This window comes from Neovison vison, chromosome 11, assembly GCF_020171115.1.
Source record: "Neovison vison isolate M4711 chromosome 11, ASM_NN_V1, whole genome shotgun sequence".
In the NCBI taxonomy this organism is placed as follows: domain Eukaryota; kingdom Metazoa; phylum Chordata; class Mammalia; order Carnivora; family Mustelidae; genus Neogale; species Neogale vison.
Window position 1 is genome coordinate 49,700,196 of NC_058101.1, and position 20,202 is coordinate 49,720,397.

The 20,202-nt window shown below is 37.0% G+C and overlaps 1 protein-coding gene across 3 annotated transcripts in view; it reads left to right on the top strand.

Moving 5' to 3' along the window:
- Positions 1 to 20,202, top strand: part of PPARGC1A (PPARG coactivator 1 alpha) — a 453,784-nt gene that overhangs the window by 412,398 nt on the left and 21,184 nt on the right. For all 3 annotated transcript variants that reach the window (XM_044225880.1, XM_044225878.1, XM_044225879.1), the window contains exons 3-7: positions 1,539 to 1,733; positions 3,568 to 3,690; positions 4,548 to 4,752; positions 9,073 to 9,118; positions 9,228 to 9,301. In XM_044225880.1, coding sequence (XP_044081815.1) covers positions 1,539 to 1,733; positions 3,568 to 3,690; positions 4,548 to 4,752; positions 9,073 to 9,118; positions 9,228 to 9,301 — 643 coding nt within the window. The remainder of the gene's footprint in view (positions 1 to 1,538; positions 1,734 to 3,567; positions 3,691 to 4,547; positions 4,753 to 9,072; positions 9,119 to 9,227; positions 9,302 to 20,202) is intronic.

Consider the following 20,202-nt stretch of genomic DNA (forward strand, 5'->3'; position numbering starts at 1 on the left):
CTCTAGTAATACAATTTGATTTTCTGATTAGCTGTCTTATTCTGTGATTCTTGTAATTTTGTCAGGTCAATTAACTGGAGTTCAGTGCTAGAGAGAAAAGACGTGTGGGCACTGCTGGCTTCATTAGATGTCAGCAGCTTAGGTGCATTTTGTAATAGAATCTGTGTGGGATAATTTAGCCGATATTGTTAATGTCATAGCATCCAGAACTTTAAAAAAAAGATTTATGAAGCAGGTCAAATTGGACAAACAAAGTGAAGTGCTAACAGAAGGAAGAGAAAGTGATCTACACAACATATATTCTAGGCAGTAAATGCAGATCAATGAATTATTCAGCAAGTAATCAATGGCCACGCTGTGTGCCTAGCATTGGCACCGGTTGCCCAGGATTAGAATATAGCACATTTCCCCATAAACAGGGTGTATAAGCTTGTACAGAGTACTGAAATAAATGTTATCTTTTATAATAAATTATTCACAGTTTCTTTCCCTTCCACTGGAGGATTTTTGGAGGGCAGAGGTTTATCTCTCTCTTTCTATCTCTAACACCAAACATGGTCCCGGTATAGTAGGTATGCAGATATGTTTATGGAATGAATACCTGAAGATTAACTTTCCAAGGGTCTGTGCATGCAAGTGACTGTGGGAGTTGCAGAAACAAGTTAGAATATGTTCGCAGGAGCCCCCATTCCAAGTAATGTCGCACTAGAATCGTACCCTGGCCACAAGAAATGACTGCATTGAAGAGACGTGACAAAGTGGGACTCTACTTAATGACTGACCAGATAAAGAGGACTCAAGGTAGTTCTATAGTCTGGGTCTGAAGAATTGTTACCCAAACCCAGGAAGTCAAGGGAAACAGCAGTTTTGTTGTGAAAAGTTCTAAGTTTGGGTTTTGGAGGATGAGGGAGCTATTATCAGGTAGAGGTATCCAGTGGGCAGTTCTAGATTTATGACTAAAGTTGGGAGAGATGTCAGGGAGGGAAATGAATGGTTGTGGAGTATTCGGTGTTGAGATTATAATTGAAACCATGAAAAGTGTATAGTTTTTCTCAGTATAGTTTCAGTTTCTGGTGCTGTTCAAACAGAGGGTTATCTAAACATTTCGGCTGCACAGGAGATTGAAACGCTATATCTGAAGATAAAATAGATGATGGTGAAAATTCTCTCAAGTTCTGAGATTCTCTAAACCTTCTCCTTTAGTTAGGGAAACAAGACACACACACGGGGAAAGCGAATGCAAACAAGATTGTGTCCTATATGGCCATAATAGGCACCAGCATCATAAATTGCGAGCCGGGACAGCTCACGCAGCAGAAATTGGTACTACGAGGTGTCAGTTCATGGTGTGATTCAAACCAAAAGTGAATTTGGAGTTTGAAGAAGACATGATCCTTTGTGTTCTGGCATGATCGTTCAACATTTCATGGACACTTTACTGCTCATTTGGATAAACATGATCTGTCTACACTGATTGATGGTGTAACCTGTCCCCCCATGTCAGCTCACGCATGTCATCTATTTTTCTGTTTTTGCAGAAGATAGATGAAGAGAACGAGGCAAACTTGCTAGCAGTCCTCACAGAGACACTGGACAGTCTCCCTGTGGATGAAGACGGATTGCCCTCATTTGATGCGCTGACAGATGGAGATGTGACCACCGAGAATGAGGCTAGTCCTTCCTCCATGCCTGACGGCACCCCTCCGCCTCAGGAGGCAGAAGAGCCGTCTCTAGTAAGAACCCTTCCTACTGTTTAACAGGAATTGGAGTTGCCTCTGGCTACCCGCTGCATGGGTATGATGTAGTAACAATAAGGTCTGGATTTTTAATTTAGATTGATGCCAAAAACAATTCCCGAACGGATTCAGAGTTGTGAATTCTGTGATTCTGTGTTTAAAAATGTTGATAATAACAGTTTTCATGTGGTCTTACTACAGTTTGTTTTAACTGTCTTTTGCTATGTTTGTTGTGTGTGTATTTTTATTTCTTAGCATTATTTATGTTCGAGGTAGAAACTTAGAAAACATAGACAACCCAAAAAGGACAGACTAAAAATTCACCTGTAAAATCAAATCATCTCTGATATAAAAAAAGACTGAAATCTCCTCTTGTTTTAAGATACATTGTTATGTTTATGAATTTGAAATATACACATAATTGTTTGTATCATGTATTATTTTATTGTTTGGAGATGTCCTAGTTCATTAAGAGATTTCTTATGGCTGGATATTTAGTCTTCTTCCTATTTTTTCACCATCATAAATTATATAGCAATCGACACATTTATAGTTTTATTCTTATGCCTATGATTCTAGGAATAAAAGGTAGATCCAGGGATAAGTAATATTTTAAGGTTTTAGATCCATAATTCTTGTGAAGATTGAAAAATAATAGCACATTTGCAACCCAAGTTCCCTAAATTTATGGGAGGCATTGAAGAGTGAATTTGTTGGCAATGAAGAGTAAATTTTCTTTCGATGCAGTGCTTGACCAGAATTTTATTAGTTCTAAGACACAGTTTACCTTCTCATCTATGGTAGCCATTTGTCATTTGCCATAAATCTGATGTGAGAACATACTACGTAAATTATAGAATGCTATCCTCCAAACTTTAATAATGCTCCTTGGCATGCCATTTAGGCGTTGTTTCTCTCCGATATCTAAGTTTTTTAAATGTTAAAAAACATTCCATGTAAACATACGGAGAGTCTACTTGTACTGCTGTTCATTCCGAGATTTCTGGTTTAGAAGAAACTCCCTCCTAAGTAATTGCTACCCTCCTCCCAACCCTCCACCATTTCTCCGTTTGCCGTGGCCTTGCTGGCTGGTTCTTTGAGGTCTTTACATTGATACAAGAGGATTTTCATCCAGATAATTGGTTCAACTGGGAAGGGTTGTTGACTCCGCCTCATACTGCCTGTCTGAGTAGGGACGGCCTAGAAGGCCAGCGAGTTAAATGAAGAAAGAGCAAAGAAAGAGTCAAGAAAGAGTAAATGCTTCGCATGAGCCAGAATCACATCTCCTGACTCTGCCCACTTACATTTCTGTTTCAGTAATAGCCACTCTTTCACCATAAATATACTCTGAATAAGTAAAGTTAAACTGGATTGTGAAAATATCATTCAAAGCATTACCAAGCTTTTATTTATTTTCACTTAATTCATTTGGATTACTGAGGGGAAAATTTCCTATATTCTGTCCCCAACCCCCAATTCCTCATTTAGCGGGGCAACTCTTCTCACCTAGTAGGTATTTGGAAATCCTTTCAGGAGGATCCTTTTACCTTATTTTATCCCCAAAAAAGAAAAGCCAAAAAAAAAAAAAAATTAAGTGTCAGTGTAGGGAAAGGAAATACTTTCACAGTTGGTAGTATATGCCAAATTTTATTCTTACTTTTTAAGAATGCATTTCCTTTAGCGCTATTGTGCCTTGGTGTGACTATAATTAGAGAGTGAGAGAATTAATTTTTATAATTAATTAATTTTCAGTTTAAAATTTCAGTGACGTATTCTAATGCTTACAAGATGCGTAACTTCTCTTGCTTTTCCTTCTCTGATACGTTTCTAGCTTAAGAAGCTCTTACTGGCACCAGCCAACACTCAGCTAAGCTATAATGAATGCAGTGGTCTCAGTACCCAGAACCATGCAAACCATAATCACAGGATCAGAGCAAACCCTGCAGTTGTTAAGGTACAATGCAAACTTTTTAATATAGGAGGGAAAGTAACAAAGAATTTTGCTTGAAGCAGTAAAACAAAGGATAGGTTTATTTCTATGTATTCAGCTGGGATCCTGCAGTTGCTTTATAATGTGAAACAATATGAAATGGGTTTCCAAAAGCAGGGCTCCAGCTACTTTAAACTAGAAAGAGTTCATTTATGCTTTGTTTTTGGATGATTGGAATGGAAGTTCCACCGTCTGTTACTCCTTGCCCGTTTTATTAATACACGCAGCAATGTGGGTTACAATAAAATTTGCTGATCGGCTGGTATTATCTAGGAGTGACTTTAAGATGCAGGATTGCCATTTTACCAGCTGTCTAACCTGAGAAAGATTGCTCTGGAATCACCACAAAAGATCTATCTCTGCCATTAATTGGATAGAATGCTGGCAATGACATAATTCGGTTAGCGGGCTGTATTAAACAATGTTTGTCTTGCCATTCACTGTGAGTGAAAACGGAGCGTTAAGGGGTACTTAAGAGAATTGTGAATACGGGGCTCCAGCAATCAGTGGCAAATTAAGGTTTAAACCAGCTTATTTTTTTTTATTCACAGTAAAGGCGCTATAGGGTCTTGTTAGTTACATGTTGCTGAGTAGGAACATTGAAATGTAGGAGAAATGAAATAAAAAGCTGCATAAATGTCATTTAGGAATTTTAAATGTAATTTTCTTTCCTTGTTCTGCAAACAATTATTCACAGCTCATAGATCTAGTACACTTAGACTGAACACTTCATTGAAAATCTCATCTCTTCAGAAAACCTATATCCATTCTGATAAGGTTCAGTTCACTAATTTTAGCTTTCTTTATGCCTTGTTTTTAAGACCGAGAATTCATGGAGCAATAAAGCGAAAAGCATTTGTCAACAGCAAAAGCCACAAAGACGTCCCTGCTCGGAGCTTCTCAAGTATCTGACCACAAATGATGACCCTCCTCACAGCAAACCCACGGAGAACAGGAACAGTAGCAGAGACAAATGCACCTCCAAAAAGAAGTCCCACACACAATCGCAGTCTCAACATTTACAAGGTAGGCTGGGGACCAAAGCACAGGCTGTCGGCGAGGGCGCTGAAGGCGAGGCAAGCATGCACCGGGCTGGGGATGCCCAAACTGAATTCAGCACTTTCTTATCGACTTACTAAAAAAAAAAAAAAAAAAAAAATCCTTCCTTGGACACAGGTTGAACATGACCTATTCGGCTGATATGCAGCCTAATTCACAATCACCAAAAAGCACCTGAAATGTGAGCTGGGTGGGGAGGGGGTGGTGGAAGATTTATGTGAAATCTAAATTGCCAAGATAATTGAAATTCGGAGCAGCCTGGGCTAGTCAATATTAAAAAGCTTTTCTTTTTTCCTTTCTAGTAATGGAAAAAATGAGGTATTGTTGATTTGCTGTATATAACTTAAGAAAGAGCACATGGTATTTGGACAGGCTTTCCTGATTATTAAGTGCATTCTTTTTTTTCTTTTTTTTTCTTTCTTTCTTTCTTTTTTTTTTTTTTTAAAGACCACATGTTATACTCATAGATTTTATTTTGTAAATAAGGATTTGGAAATCCCTGGAATTTATTTGTATTTGCTTTCTAATCGAAGTATTGCCCAGATCAAACTAAGCATCTGGGTTGGTTTTTATCATCCCCATATATTCTGGAAGGCTGATGCTTCTGAGGCAAGTCAGGGTGATTTTGGGAAAACCTGTCTTGGCAGAGATATAATTTTCTTCCTTCTTGGCTCTTCCCTCAAAATCATCCTGTCTTAGAGGCCCAAAGGAAGCTTGTTGAAAGTTGTTGTTGCTTTAAAATATCCCAGCTTCCACATTAACCCCACCTTTAACTTTGTAGTGGAAGCAGGCATACATATATATACATACATATATATGTATACATATATATATACATATATATTTATTTTTTTTAAGATTTATGTATTTATGTATTTATTTTAGAGACAGTATGAATGAGAGAGAGTGCAGGGAGGGGGAGGGAGAGGGAGAGTCTCAAGCAGACTCTGCTGAGTTTGGAGTGCAATGCGGGGCTTGATCTGGCAACCTGGAGATCAGGACCCCAACTGAAACCAGGACTCAGATACTTAACCAACTGTGCCACCCAGGCGCCCCGGAAGCAGGCATATTCTAAAATAGCAATTACAAACAGCTACTTCTCTTTTCCCTTTTGTTTCCCTGACTTCCCCTTCCAGCTGCAGAGTGGTAGTCCCTGATCCCTGTTTTGAACCATGATTATTTCATACAGGTATGCTGTTGCTGCTGCTTTTAATAAGTATTTTCTTTCCAGTGTTTTCAGTTTTCCTCTCTCATCCCTACCTCACCATAAACCTTCAGGAACCTTCTTTAAAAGTTTTAAATTAGCTCTCAATTAGGTTTTCCCTTGTGGATATCTCAAAATCACTTGGCCATCCTTTTCTGTCTGTTCAGGGGAAGATACTTATGGAAATGGGCCACATTTTTTTGTAGCTTGCCTTGCCTTGATTGGCCCCTCACACACAGGCCATGGACCAGTTTTTCTCAGAGCAGAACCAGCAGTATTATGAGATGTAATGGTGTGGAGAGCCTCAGGTTAAGGAAGGCAGCTGAGCTCACTCTAGTGAGTAGACTGAAAAATTCTTGGGGCTACTCTCCACCTTGTCCTAGTGTGTCCCAGTCAGGTATTCATTTCCTGGAGCTGAATTTAAAGTCCTAAGCCAGCTGTAACCCTGTGGTCAGTGAACGCAGACCAGCAGCGCAGGTTTTAAACATCCTTTTAATTTTCATATTCTTAAAATTGTATTTGGCACCTTTTGGATTTTGAGAGTTTGGGAGGTTCGGGGTTTGGTTTTGAAATCCGCTTACCACTAATATTACTGTAAACGCTTACAAACCATGGTACTGAGGAGTTAAATTGGCCTGTGGAGGACATATTCTTTAGCTGAGACCTGCTGTATATGGATATTTCAGAAAGATATATGCCTGTGGCAAAGCATAAAAAGTTTATCCCAGAACAAAGCCTGTTGACAAAAACATACACAGAAAATCAAAACCAAACAATCAAAACCCCCACAAAATTCCCATAGGTATTAAAGGCCAAGAACAAAATAAACATGGCTGGCTGTGAATAACCAAGAGGAAATAAGTGCTCAGCTTCAGGATTTATTTGAATTATGATTAAACGTTAAAAGTAGAAAATATATTAACAGAGACAGTAACCCAGAATCTACTGAGGTTTATCTTTCTTGACATACTGTAATGTTCTCTCACTGAACTGCATGTGTGCTGTCTATGATATTGTGGGGTCAAGTTTTTTTCACTTCCTTAGGATAATGGCCTGAGCTTTGACTCATGTTGGTGTCCCCTGTATTCATTGGTTCGTTCATTTGCTAATGTATTCATTCATCAAAAAGACCATGATCTGCATGAAAAAGATGCATTCCTGCCCTCAAGGATTTTAGAGGCCCTGGTCTGTTAGTCATTGAAATAGTGTAGATTACACTCCCAGTACACCAAAATACTCCTCTAGTGGTAGCTTTTGTGAGTGTGGGCATATTCAGGGATGGCGTTCTTTACTGTGTGTGGTTGGGGGCTGGACCTTCCTATAGCCTTCTCTTCCTATTTCCTATTGGTCTCATTGAACATGGCTGCTGCCTTATGCTCCCCTTACAGTGCCCTTGCCATCACCCATACCCAACTGTCAGAATGTTAGGGAAATTCATTTGAGCATTTTGGATAGCCTACCCCACACCTTGAAAACTGGAATCCCAGAGACCGATTTTCAATGTACATTTACTGTGTGACATAGTACACAGTTTGTATCTAGTGATACTTGCATATGAGGCCCATATGCATGATCCTAATTATTAGTTGAACGCCGAAAATGTTGGTAAATTTCCTTTATGAGTGTGTTCTTTTGGAAAGGCTCATTATATCAGACATACTAAAAAAATTAATATAAACCAGTTCATTTATCTGTATATATAAAAGCCAATCAGTCAATGTACCTAATTTGTAGAAGACAGCGTGAACTTCATATTTCTGGATGCACATTGGATAGATGATAAACCATTCGATTGTTTAAAAACTAAATCTAAATCGACAAATTAAATATGTAAATACTATTTATCCAAGTAAAGTATGTAATTTCAGTCTAATTTGGACATAAATAATATTTTCACATTTCAAAGGACCTTAATTACTGGGGTTGATTAATTTACTTTAATATCTATTGAATGCAATTCCTTTTGGTAATAGGAAAAAGGAAACATATTCAGGGCTGACTCTGCCAGTAACTAGTTTTATGGCCCTGGAAATATCATTTCACATCTTTAGGTCTCAGGTTTTTCATCCATAAAGTAAGAGTTTATTCTAAAGACCTTTTTAGTTTCAAGTCTATGATTTTCATTATGTAAATGACTACCTCTTGACCTTTTGAAAGTAGTTATGTTAATGAGAAAAAATTGACATAAACCTACATACATATAAATATATCTTTATAGATAAGCATATATATATATATATATATACACACATAATATGTGGATGTATATCCCAAGTACGTTTCTCATCATTCTCATCATGTTTTCCCCTCCTTCTGTTCAAAATACAAGACTGCCAAGGAGAAGCAATTGAAATTTTGGAGTGAGAAGAAGATTCTTACTCCACCCTTCCTAATTGGGAAATGCCTCCTGTAGGAGGTAAGATTTAGGAAGCATAAAAGGAGTAAATGAGCTCTCTTTGCAAGTCTATAGGTCTCTCAACTGATAAATGCAGTACTTACTTTAGTTTTCTATAAGATTTGGGGATCTGAACCCCTTTTAAACCGTCTGGGTCAATGCCCACAGTTTGTCATAATTTCTCAATTAATTTTCAGTAAATGGAATGGTTATTGCTTGAGCTTTGGCCTCATAGAAATAACCTATTCTCAGGGCTAGATATAAAATTATACATTTTAGGAGAAAAATCAACTGAATATTCATAACGTTCTGTTGTCTTATAGTTATTCTGCTGTTTTCTTGTCTAAACAAACCGTGTACTGTATTCCAAATTAAAATAGAACACATTATTTCTTTCTGATGGTATGATGCAAATTTTGTATCCTTAACAGAGATGCTACATTTTGGGGAAAACTCTGTTTTTGTATGTGTTTTCAAATGATAGTTTACTGATGCAAATGTTGTTTGGAATTTGTTTTAGCATAATGGACTGTTTTCTGACTTTGATCCAATATTCAGGGATTTCCTTACTTTAGTTTTCCAGTTTCCAGTTTCCAACCTGATTATAGTAAAAAAAAAAAAATTCTAAAAAAAAAAAAACCTGAAAAACTCAATATTTCATAATCAGTTTCCTTTTTTTTTCCTTTAGCCAAACCAACAACTTTATCTCTTCCTTTGACCCCAGAGTCACCAAAGTAAGTATTAAGAAATGTAACCATTTTCAGAAAGGGAAGGGGGTTCTAATACATTTGGCTACAGCAACTCCATTTCAGTTTGTTTTTATAAATGTGCCATATCTTCCAGTGACCCCAAGGGTTCCCCATTTGAGAACAAGACTATTGAACGAACCTTAAGTGTGGAACTCTCTGGAACTGCAGGTAAGGCTTAAGTTTCACTTGGAACTCTGTGTGTGTGTGTGTGTGTGTGTGTGTGTGTGTAATATGTATTAAATATTAGTGCATACTCTCCATGTGGTTAATGAAATTAACAAATAGTACAAGCAACAAGCAACATTGGATAAGAAGTTACCTATAAATATTTTCACTTCTTTTTTTCTTTAAAGAGAAGACATTTATTGTGTGTCAGACCTGGGCCCAGGTATATGCTAGTATACCAGATGAATACTATTGCTTTAGATCCCTAAATAACTCTGTGTCAGATTAAGACGCCAAAACTTGAGCAGGAGGATAAATTAACGTTTATTCGTCTCCTACTCAATAAATGTGCCGGGCACGTAAGTGGTTTTGACTGGTTTCAGAATGACCTCATGAAACCTCATGAAGATAGTGGTAATTTTCTCATTTTTAAGATGAGCATATACAGTTCAGAAATGTTAAGCAACATGCCCAGGATCACAGATCTAGAAAGCAAGGAACAAAGTTTTGAACCCCAGTTTATTCACTATATCAGTGTTGGAATATTTTCTCACTCACCATTACACTTAACTACTAGTATAATGTTCTCATATATATGTTACCATTTTTATATCTTTTCAGCAAAGGAGAAAAATGAAAATGTGCCCATTCACCAAAACAAAATGTACTTAGATATTTTTAAACAAGAGTGACTTTCTTCACCTTTTGGACTTCCGGACTCATTTAGTCAGTCTTACTTTATACACTGAAGAGGAAGGACCTTTAAAAGCTTGGAATAACCCCCAAGTAACTTAATAATCCACAGACTTCGTAGGCAGACTGCTAAATTGGGTGTAAATGGTGCCTTTGCACTGAATGCTTTAGGTTTAGGGAAAGAACTACACCAGAAAGTGAATCTTAGACTGTCTGAACAAGAAGTTCCTTGGCTCTGGCCATTGTTGATAGGGGTAATGGAACAGTAACTTAAACAAGATGCTTTCAACCAGAGCTATAGTGGCTATGTACACCATGGTCATTGTCACTAAGTTTCATTTCACACTTTGAGTTTGCTAAATTACCACCTTGTGAAAGGTCTACTGCATGGTTGCATGATTTGGTCAAGCAGTAGAGTAGTTAATTTCATGGTATTTATATATATTGTCTGTGTGTCTGTGTGTGTGTATACATATGCATATATATATACCTATGCAAATGTATACGTATCTTTATATGCATACATACATATATACATATATACTCACTTATAAGCATATACATAACATTTCTTAAATTATAATTAGTTATATGGTTATAAGTAACTTTATGTATATATATATCATATGCAGTAGAGGCCTTCTTATCTGACCAATAAGAATGAATATTTTGGTGGGCTTATCTAAAAAATTGATTAAAGTATACAGTTCCATCATTTTCTTTTGCTTAAGTCATATAAAGAAACATTCAAATATCAAATATTTTTTTATATAAGAAACAGAGACCTTTGCCTTGAACTTAATTGTCTTAACTGGCAATTCATTCATCTTTGTGGCACAGACTGTAGTAAGAATGTCTCTTAGATGGTATCCACTGTTCTTTTCTTGCTTTTTTTTTTTTTTTAAGATTTTATTTATTTATTTGACAGAGAGAGATTACAAGTAGACAGAGAGGCAGGTAGAGAGAGAGAGAGAGAGAGGGAAGCAGGGTCCCCGCCGAGCAGAGAGCCCGATGCGGGACTCGATCCTAGGACCCTGAGATCATGACCCGAGCCGAAGGCAGCGGCTTAACCCACTAGGAAAAGAATTAGAGATACATGTGTCATAGTCTGAGTGCAAAATCCTTCTATGATTTTCATGTAAATAAATAATAATCATGATTTCCCATGTTTTCCCAGTGTTTCTGATACCATCTGTCTACAACTAATTTGACAGCTCTTTTTTTAGTGACATACCTTTATTGGTTCTTCTTATAGAAACAATTTTTTGTATGCTTCATTCAATGGCATCCTATTTTATTACCTTACATAATTCTAGTTACCACTATAATAGATGTCAACTGGTTTGGGAAATACTACTGTGGCTCACGACAACAACTCAGTTGAAAGGAATCTATTTACTATGAGCGTTTGGAATGTTGTATTAGTCAGTTACTTTGTTTCAGAAAGGAAGGAGAAAGCTTCCACTTTATACACCCACACCAAAGCTTCTATTAAAAGGTTTTTATTATTCTCTTACTATAAATAATTTAAGCTTACTATAAAAATGTCAAAAATATAAAGTAGTGGGAAAATATTTGTAATTTTTTAAAGATTTATTTATTTATTTGAGAGAAAGAAAGAAAGAGAGAAAGAGAGAGAGAGAGAGAGAGAGAGAAAGCATAGCAGGGGGAAGGGCAGAGGGAGAGGGAGAGGGAAACAATCTTAGGCGGACTCCCGGCTTAACACAGTGCCTAATGGGAGGTCTAGGTCCCACAACTCTGAGATCAGGACCTGAGCAAAAATCAAGACCTGTGCTTGAGCACAGGCTTGTGCTCAACTGATTGAGCTAACCGAAGCATGCATATTCACAATTCTAAGATGCAAAGTTACCAATGCATTTTTTTCCTATGGATAATTAGATACATTGTATTTCTACTATAATCATTTTATGTATATAATTCTGCATCCTGATTTTTCAGTTAACATTTTAATGAGAAATTTTTATATTATCACAGACCCTTTATTATCAAGCTTTTAGTGTGTCATAATAACATTAGTTTCAGTAAGTACATCGAAATTTATTTAATCATACTCCTCTTATAAATTTAGGCTGTTTTAAAGTGTTACCATTTTGAAATAGCACTGCATTAGAAATGTTTGCTCATAATTTTTTTACTGAAGTGTAGTGGACAATGTTAAATTAGTTTCTGGTATACAACATAGTAATTCAGCTTTTCTATATATTATTTAGTGTTCACCATGATAAATGTACTTACCATCTGTCACCATACAAGTTTATTAAAATATTATTGATTAATTCCCAATGCTGTACTTTTCATCCCCATGACATATTTATAACTGGAAGTTTGTACCGTTTAACCCCCTTTACCAGTTTTGCCCATTCCCCATCCCTCTCCCCTCTGGAAATCACCAGTTTGTTCTCTAAATTTATGAGTTTGTTTCTTATTTGTTTATTTATTTTGTTTTATTTTTTCAGATTTCACATAGAAGTGAAATCATATGGGATTTGTCTTTCTCTGTCTGAGATATCACTTAGCATAAGACTCTCTAGATCCACTTATGCTTTCACAAACAACAAAATTTTATTCGTTTTTATGACTGAGTAATATTCCATTATATATATTATATCTTCTTTACTCATCTATTGCTTTTCTATCTTGGTTTTTATAAATAATGCTGCAATAAACTAGGGGTGCCTGTATCTTTTAACTAGTGTTTTCATTTTTGTTGAGAGAAAACCGAACAGAGGAATTACTGGATTATATGGTATTTCTATTTTTAATTTTTTTCAGGAAACTCCATATTGTTTTCCAGAGTGGCTACACTGATTTACATTTCCACTAGCAGCCACATGGTTTCCTTTTTCCCCCACATTCTCATCAATACTTGTTGCTTCTTATATTTTTGATAATAGTCATTCTGACAGGTATGAGGTGACATCTCATTGTGGTTTTAATATTCCTTTTCCTGATGATTTAGTGATGCTGAGCATCTTTTCATGTGTCTGTTGGCTACCTGTATCTATTTGGAAAAATATCTATTCAGGCCCTCTGACCATTTTAATCAGATATTTGTGGGTTTTTTGATTGTTTGTTTTGTTGTTGTTATTGTTATTATTGTTCTGTTCATAAATTTATCGTATTTCCTCAAGATAAATTCTTAGTAGTTTTTAATAGTGAATATAAAGATAAAATATCTTGGGGTCTTCTGGTATATGTTGCTTTCCAAAGTAGTGCTTTCATTTATAGCCCTATTAGCATTACATGCCTATACTTGCTTTACTACATCCTTCCTAACATTGGATATCTTTGTTTTTGAAATGTTATATATATGAAATATCATTTTAATTGAATTCCTTCCATTAGTGTAGTTATGGTGTTACCAAAAAAGCACTCCTATTTTCTTTTTGCAAAGGTTATAACATTTTTCTTATTGATAGACACCTAATTTTAGATAATTTAGTAATGATTCTTAAAGTTTAGGAGCCTACACAATTAAAAGACAAGTAGAGATATAAAGTACATACATTTTTTACATATTTAAAATCCTTGAAAATACGTACAGTGGATTTATTTCTGTCAGTGAGCCAGAATTCATCTGACTGGTTTAAATCCTTTCCTCGTGGGGCTTTTAAAGATTATTGGATACGATAGAAATCAATTTACCAACATGTTTTTAATACCTGCTCTTTACTTGCAATAGGATAGGTCTTAGTGGATATACAGCAAATGGAAGACCTAGAGACTGATCCGTGTAAAATATGAAGCATTGTCCTTGGCCTACTAAGTAAATGTTCTTGTGTTTAAGATGTGGGATTATAGTGTGTTGGGGAAATAACACACATTGCACACATAACATGAAGGCAAAATATTATTTATTACCTGTAATGTTTTGTTACCTTCTAAGAAAGATGGGCCCAGGGGGTGTTTTCTAGTTTATTGAGTGTGGTGGTTTTAAGTGTGAAGATGCAAATTAGAGAAACTGAGGTAGGGCCAAATTGCCTTTACAAAGTAGAAAGAATTTAGAGCTCTAGGAAAACAAGGGGCTGAGGAGGAACCTGGAGCATGCTGAAGGCGGCTGGGAAGAGAAGTTTGGAACTTGACTGGAGGGTGGTGCAAAGAAGAGGTTTTTTGGATAGAGTTACTATGTTTTTGAAATGCAATGCAGTATGTAATGGTTGTGATCTCCATCTCCTTAAACAATCTTTAGTATCATTTCTTGCATGGTAGAGATTACAGGATGTGACAAACACTGATTGCATGTGAGGAGAATCACCAAAGGGAGAAAAGAAGTTATCAAGGGGAACTCTGTAACTTTGCTTCAAGTGAAATACAATGATTGCACAGAAGATTGAAAAGAATTATAAAGATGGTTCAAGGACTGAAAGAAACATTGAGGTGATATCATTAGTGAAGGACCCAGGTGATCCAAGGAAAGGGGTGTGGAGGGAACTATGGTCTCCATGGGCTAAACTGACATGGGGAGCCTTAGGGAGAAAACTATTTGTATCAGATTTGAACTGCACAGATGGAAAAGGGAGAAGTTATTGATGGAGCAGAAGCAAGAAGGCAGGAAATCAAAGCAATGTTTGAGTCGCACAGTACTTGGCAATGGGCAGTAAAATCAGTAAGGAACTATAAGATGGAGAATTTACTTTTCCACCTTTATCTTTTAATTGCTAAAATGCTTTTCTCTCTCCTTAATCTTTTCTGGGTCTTAGTTTCCTTAATGTTAAAGTCATATTTATAATCCCCAAATCAAATTACTGTCTGACTCGTAGGACTAAAACATAGGTTGAAAAATAAAATTGCCAGTATTCAACCATTTTTGACATCCAAAAATGGCAATTACATGTGCATTCAACCAGAATTTAAAAACTTTGTAAGCAGTGTAGCTCTAAATGAGAGTAGTCTACTATGATTTTCTAAAAGCAGACAGTATGGCTTAGTGAGGCTATTCAAAACCTTGGCTCTGTCATTGGACAAACCCAAGTTCAGGTTCAGATTCTGGATCTATCTTCTAGCAAGGTGGCCTTTGGTCATTTTAATTAACTTTTGCAAGGCTCAGGATCCTAATGAGCCAAATGAAGATAATAACAGTACCTCTGTCTCATTGAGTTACTCTGAGCATAGCAATGAAACATGAAAAAGGCTTCTTCTAGTACCAGCATATAGAAGTATTCAATAAATATGATATATTTAATTACGAATTCTGCATTAACTTTATTTGCTGAAGTGATTGTACCTTGTTGCTTCTCTTTTCAACTTTTGATTATCTTCACCTGTTCCCTTTATTGACACTAATATTGTTTTTAATTCGGCAAGCTCATATATGAAGTTATATATTCTCTTTGTGGCAAAAATTCCTCTAATTCCCCCTGAACATACACTGTTTGGGTATGTGGGTATGGAATTTACCAGATCAATGTAAAAAAATCTCCTCTTTGATACTCTCTCAACAATAGCTCCTTTACATTATTACACATTCTGAGGTTAGGCATTCCCCAGTAAGCATGACCTACATGTTATCGTTTCCATTCCTTGGGCCATTTCATTGTTGAGGAAAAAGCTATATGTTGACATCAGCTCTGTGGTGGACCCTGGGTTCAAAGCATGTCTGTCCAACTAGAGATGATATCTCTTTCCTGAAGCCTGAATTTTGAAGATAGTAGTCAACATCTGTTATATTAAATAGGTTTCATTTCACTTGCCAAGTGTCATTGATTGGTATTGGCTGTGAGGAGCATTGTGTTGAGGAAGATTCCAAGGCCAAATCTGTACTCAGTGAAAATGTCATGATCAATTAATGATGTCTGCCATGGGTGCAACCAGGGGGTGGACAGGGAGGAAACAGTCATGTTGATGATTCGTTGATCCTTGGTCTACAGTCTTAATCCATGTGGTTCTGGCCAAGGAAATGGATCAAGCTGTTGCCCGGGACCTTCTGGTGTCTTCTTTTTCTTTACTCTCACAAATTTTAGTGAAATTTTTCAAACATTTAAGTACAAGTGTAAAGAGTCAACAATATTCCAAGATCTCCAGAATAATCCCTCTGCCCCATCTGCAGAATCTTTGGGAAACAGGAGGGATGAGACAGGAAGTTTGCTTTATTAGGTATTGCCAGCTGGTCTGACTTTGTGATTGTCCTAAACTAGCTCATTTTGGCTGATAAAAAAAAACACTTCTTTTTTACAGGTGTAAAAACCAATTTGATTTCAAAATAGCTGTTAGTAAAACAAGATGAGAGGAGAGAATGCTCTTTTGGCAGAAGGCATTTAAATCTATTGCATATGGAGATTTTCAGAGTGCTAGACTTTTTTTGTTTCTGAAATGGAAATGGCAAAGCAGTGTCAGCTCAACTAGATGATGGTTTTAGCCAGCAGATAGACAAGAAGAAAATTGTTTACAGACCAAAGTGGTTGACCCAAAATTTCACATATGTGTATATGTATGTGTACATGTACATGTAAATTATTTTTAAAGTTCTTACTGTAAAAGTGATAGAAAGCAGCATAGCTATTTTATAACTAATTAGAGAAATGAGAAGAACTAAATAATCAGCAGTTTCATCACTCTCACACACTAGGTCTGAGTGATGTTGTCTTCCGTTGGTATTTTCCTCATGGTTTTGATGAAGATGAATGATTGGGTGCCATTTGTTTTTCATTTTATGTTTTGCCTAGGTTTAAATTGGCAATCATTCAAACTGCACTTTGGTGGGTTTGTGCCCAAGAACCCACTCATTAGCCAATCAATTTGTGATTTCTTTTATGTAGACTTTTATATTATTATCCTTTTTGGACTTCCTATTTAAAGATTCATTTTGCTGGACAGAATATTGACTGACAGCATACATTTGCTGTACCCTTTTGGTATACGTGTCTTTTGTATGTGGCTTATCTTTGGGAAAATAAAGCAAAACAAAATATGAGCACTAGTTGGCAGTTTTAAAAGGAATACCCTAGCATGAGAGAACTGGAAAGTGATTTTGACAGGTCCTATAATCCATTCCTGAGCCCGAAGAATCTGAGAGAGGGAGACCCCACAAATTTTCTTTACAGCCCATTTCAATGTTTGGCAACTGTTACTGTCAGGGATTTCTTCCATGTTTCAACTATATCCTTCATTTCCTCTTTTTGATCTCTCTCCTTGACCCAACATCTGGAAATACTCCTTTTTTCCTGAGTTACCTTTTTAGGAAATAATAGCATCCAAATTTCTCATTAGCCAAGGATAACAAAGTACTTTCCTCTCCCACATCAACTTGGGGGGAGGGTTGCTGATGGCTGCCTGGCAGGACAGGTTTCCCCTCCCCCCAACCCTGTTCCCCACTTCTGCTCCAGCACTGTGGGAAAGCACATGGGCACCAATTAATATCTTCCATGAGCAAGATATTAAGAATGCTCTGACGCTTTTCTGTAAGGTGAGTTTGTTCCCTAGGAATCAGGGATGTTACAGGACATGCTAAAAAAGGAGTAAAGGCAGGGGCACCTGTGGTCAGAGCAGCCTGGAGGGATGGCCACCAGAGTCCTGAGCAGGGTGTGAGAGGTTCCTCGCTGGGAGGGTTAACACTTCAGTGGCCGGCTTCTCTGTACCTCCAGGAAGTCCTGGGGAAGTTGGGGGCCGGGGAGACCATGGGAGGAGCCTCTATAACAAAATATTCTCACTAGCGGAGCAGTAAGGGTTCATACTTAGTATCAGCCCTTCCTGTGAACTCTTGACACCCACTCCAAGTTCTTGAAGCATAAAATATAAGAGTAGGATAAACCACATGCATCTCTGCCCACTCCTTCTTTTTTGGTAAGTTTTTAAGTGAATTAGAAGCTCATGAATTTTGGAACACTGAAAAGAAATAAAATAAAATAAAATGAAAAAACAAACAAACAAATAAAAAAACAACCCACAAAACTCATCTTCTCATTGGTTTTCTTTAAGAAATATTTCAATTGACATGAGACCTAAGAAAAATCCCGTTGTCAAAGAAACTAAAGCAAATCACAGAGCAATAGATTCTATAAAATGTTATAAACTACTAAAAAAAAAAAAAAAACCTGCTGAATTCATTGGTTGGATTGTGGGACACATAGACACACACACACATCCCAGAGGAGTCTTCATTTATCAGAGTCATTCAATTAAACAAACAAACCCAAAAGAGAATTCCTCAAAGAAAATCATTTTATGGTACCTAATGAAAAACAAAACAAAACTGGTCTCTGACTTTTTTTTTTTTTTTTTTTTTTAAATAAAAGGGCTGTTGACAAAGATGACTGTGGAGTGTGTAGCACTTCTCCCCGATTTGCTGTGCGGAAGTGCGTAAGTGTGAGTGATGCGGAGGTACTTGTTTATTATAGAACACATTTCAATGCAGTAATCATAAATATTGCTAAGGTTGTGCTCTGTTGAAATATGACCTACATACTCTTGATTGTTTGTGTTACGTGATTTGTCTGACACCCATTACATTCTGGGTAATAGCAGCCATTTGTTGCTCTGCACAGCAGGCTCTTTTGACAAAAGAAAATAGGCAGTAATAAAAAAGCTATAGTCTGAATTACATTCTGCACAGCGCTGCACTGCTGAGAGTTTGTGCAAGTGTGTTAACAATGCTCTGAACTGCCTCTTGTCAGCCTTCAGCCTGTAATGGCCATCTGTCCTCACATAAATCTGTCAAAACCTGCTAAGTTCAAGAGAGAGCATGGAATATACCTTGTACTGTCAACACCGAAATGTACACATTCCCCAGAAAATCAACACACAGGAAATAATCCAGAGGTTATGGGAAGCATTAGCGCTGTTGATTTAAGCTTGTGGGGTGAAATTGAGAATCTGGCCATTAGCGGGACGACGAGCAAAGGTAGTGGCGTGAAGGAATTGAATATTGACTGGCCTCCAAACGTGGGGGACTGAGCCCTGCTGGGCGACAGGGAGAGACTCAGGTTCAGCAAGGGGTCTCTGTCCCATCAGTGGCTGTTAAAAGTTTGACACTATGTTTAAAAGAAAGAAAGAAGAAGAAGAAGAAGAAGAAGAAGAAGAAGAAGAAGAAGAAGAAGAACCACCAGTGCTTCTTACACTTTTGTTTTGCTTTTGCTTTGTTTTGCTTTGGGTCTCCACTCTATCTGGAAATCGATTTTCAATTAAGCACTGGTGGTTCCGTCTTTCAGATTTCTCAGTCTTGCTTGGAGGTCTTCTCTGAATAAATTTTAGTAAGCAGTAAAAAGTTTAGGGAATTATCTGAATTGTTTTCCCCTTACCCACCTACGCACTAATCCTAAAATAGCTTCAATCCATTAGGCAACTATTATTATTATTATTATTATTTTAACAAGGAGTGCCAACAGAAATTTACAGCCCTGCTATTTTCATGTGTAGGGTGTATTTGGTTATCTCTGTGTTTCTGTAAATTTAAAGCACATGGGTAAAAACATGCACTTACTTCAAGTTTTGAAGATTTGCCTATTTGCTAAAAGGACCATGAAGTCCCTGATGTACCTACCAGCATCTGGTGTATTACCTAGCACATAGTAAATGTTCAGTAAATGTCTGTTCCCATTGCTACAGGCTGCCTAAGATATTAGGAAGGTAAAAGGCTTGGCTTTGAACTAAACAAACAAACAAACAAACAAACAAAAAAAACCAAAACAAACAAACAAACAAAAAAACCCACAGCTACAATCAGGGTGTCGCCACTCCCAAGAGCAACTTGAGAATCAGTTATTTAAGCGATAATGAGCTTAGGTACTAGGACAAGGGTTTCAAATGTTCAAGACTAAAAAGAATTTCTATATTTAAAATCCCTAGATAGCTGAGCTATTTTTAGAACTAGTCTCTCCTTAATAGTGGCCTAATTTGGTGTTTCTGAAGTTTAGGATTTCTTTTTATACGTCTAGAATGTCAGTCAAAATACACGTACCTGAAAACAAGGCAATGTGAGGCATGGACATGACAGGACAGAGGCTCTCCGTATGTGGTCCATGAACCATATCATTAAAAAATATTTGACCAGCTTCCCAAGTTATTATTGGGTCACTGAAATGTAAGACCCATCAATAAAGGAGAATCTAGAAAACATTTTTTAAAGACTTTATTTATTTATTTGACAGAGAGAGAGAGCATGCACAAGCAGGGGGAGCAGCAGAGGGAGAGGAAGATGAAGGCTCCCCCCTGAGTAGGAAGCCCAGTGCAGGGCTGGATCCCAGGACCCCACCACC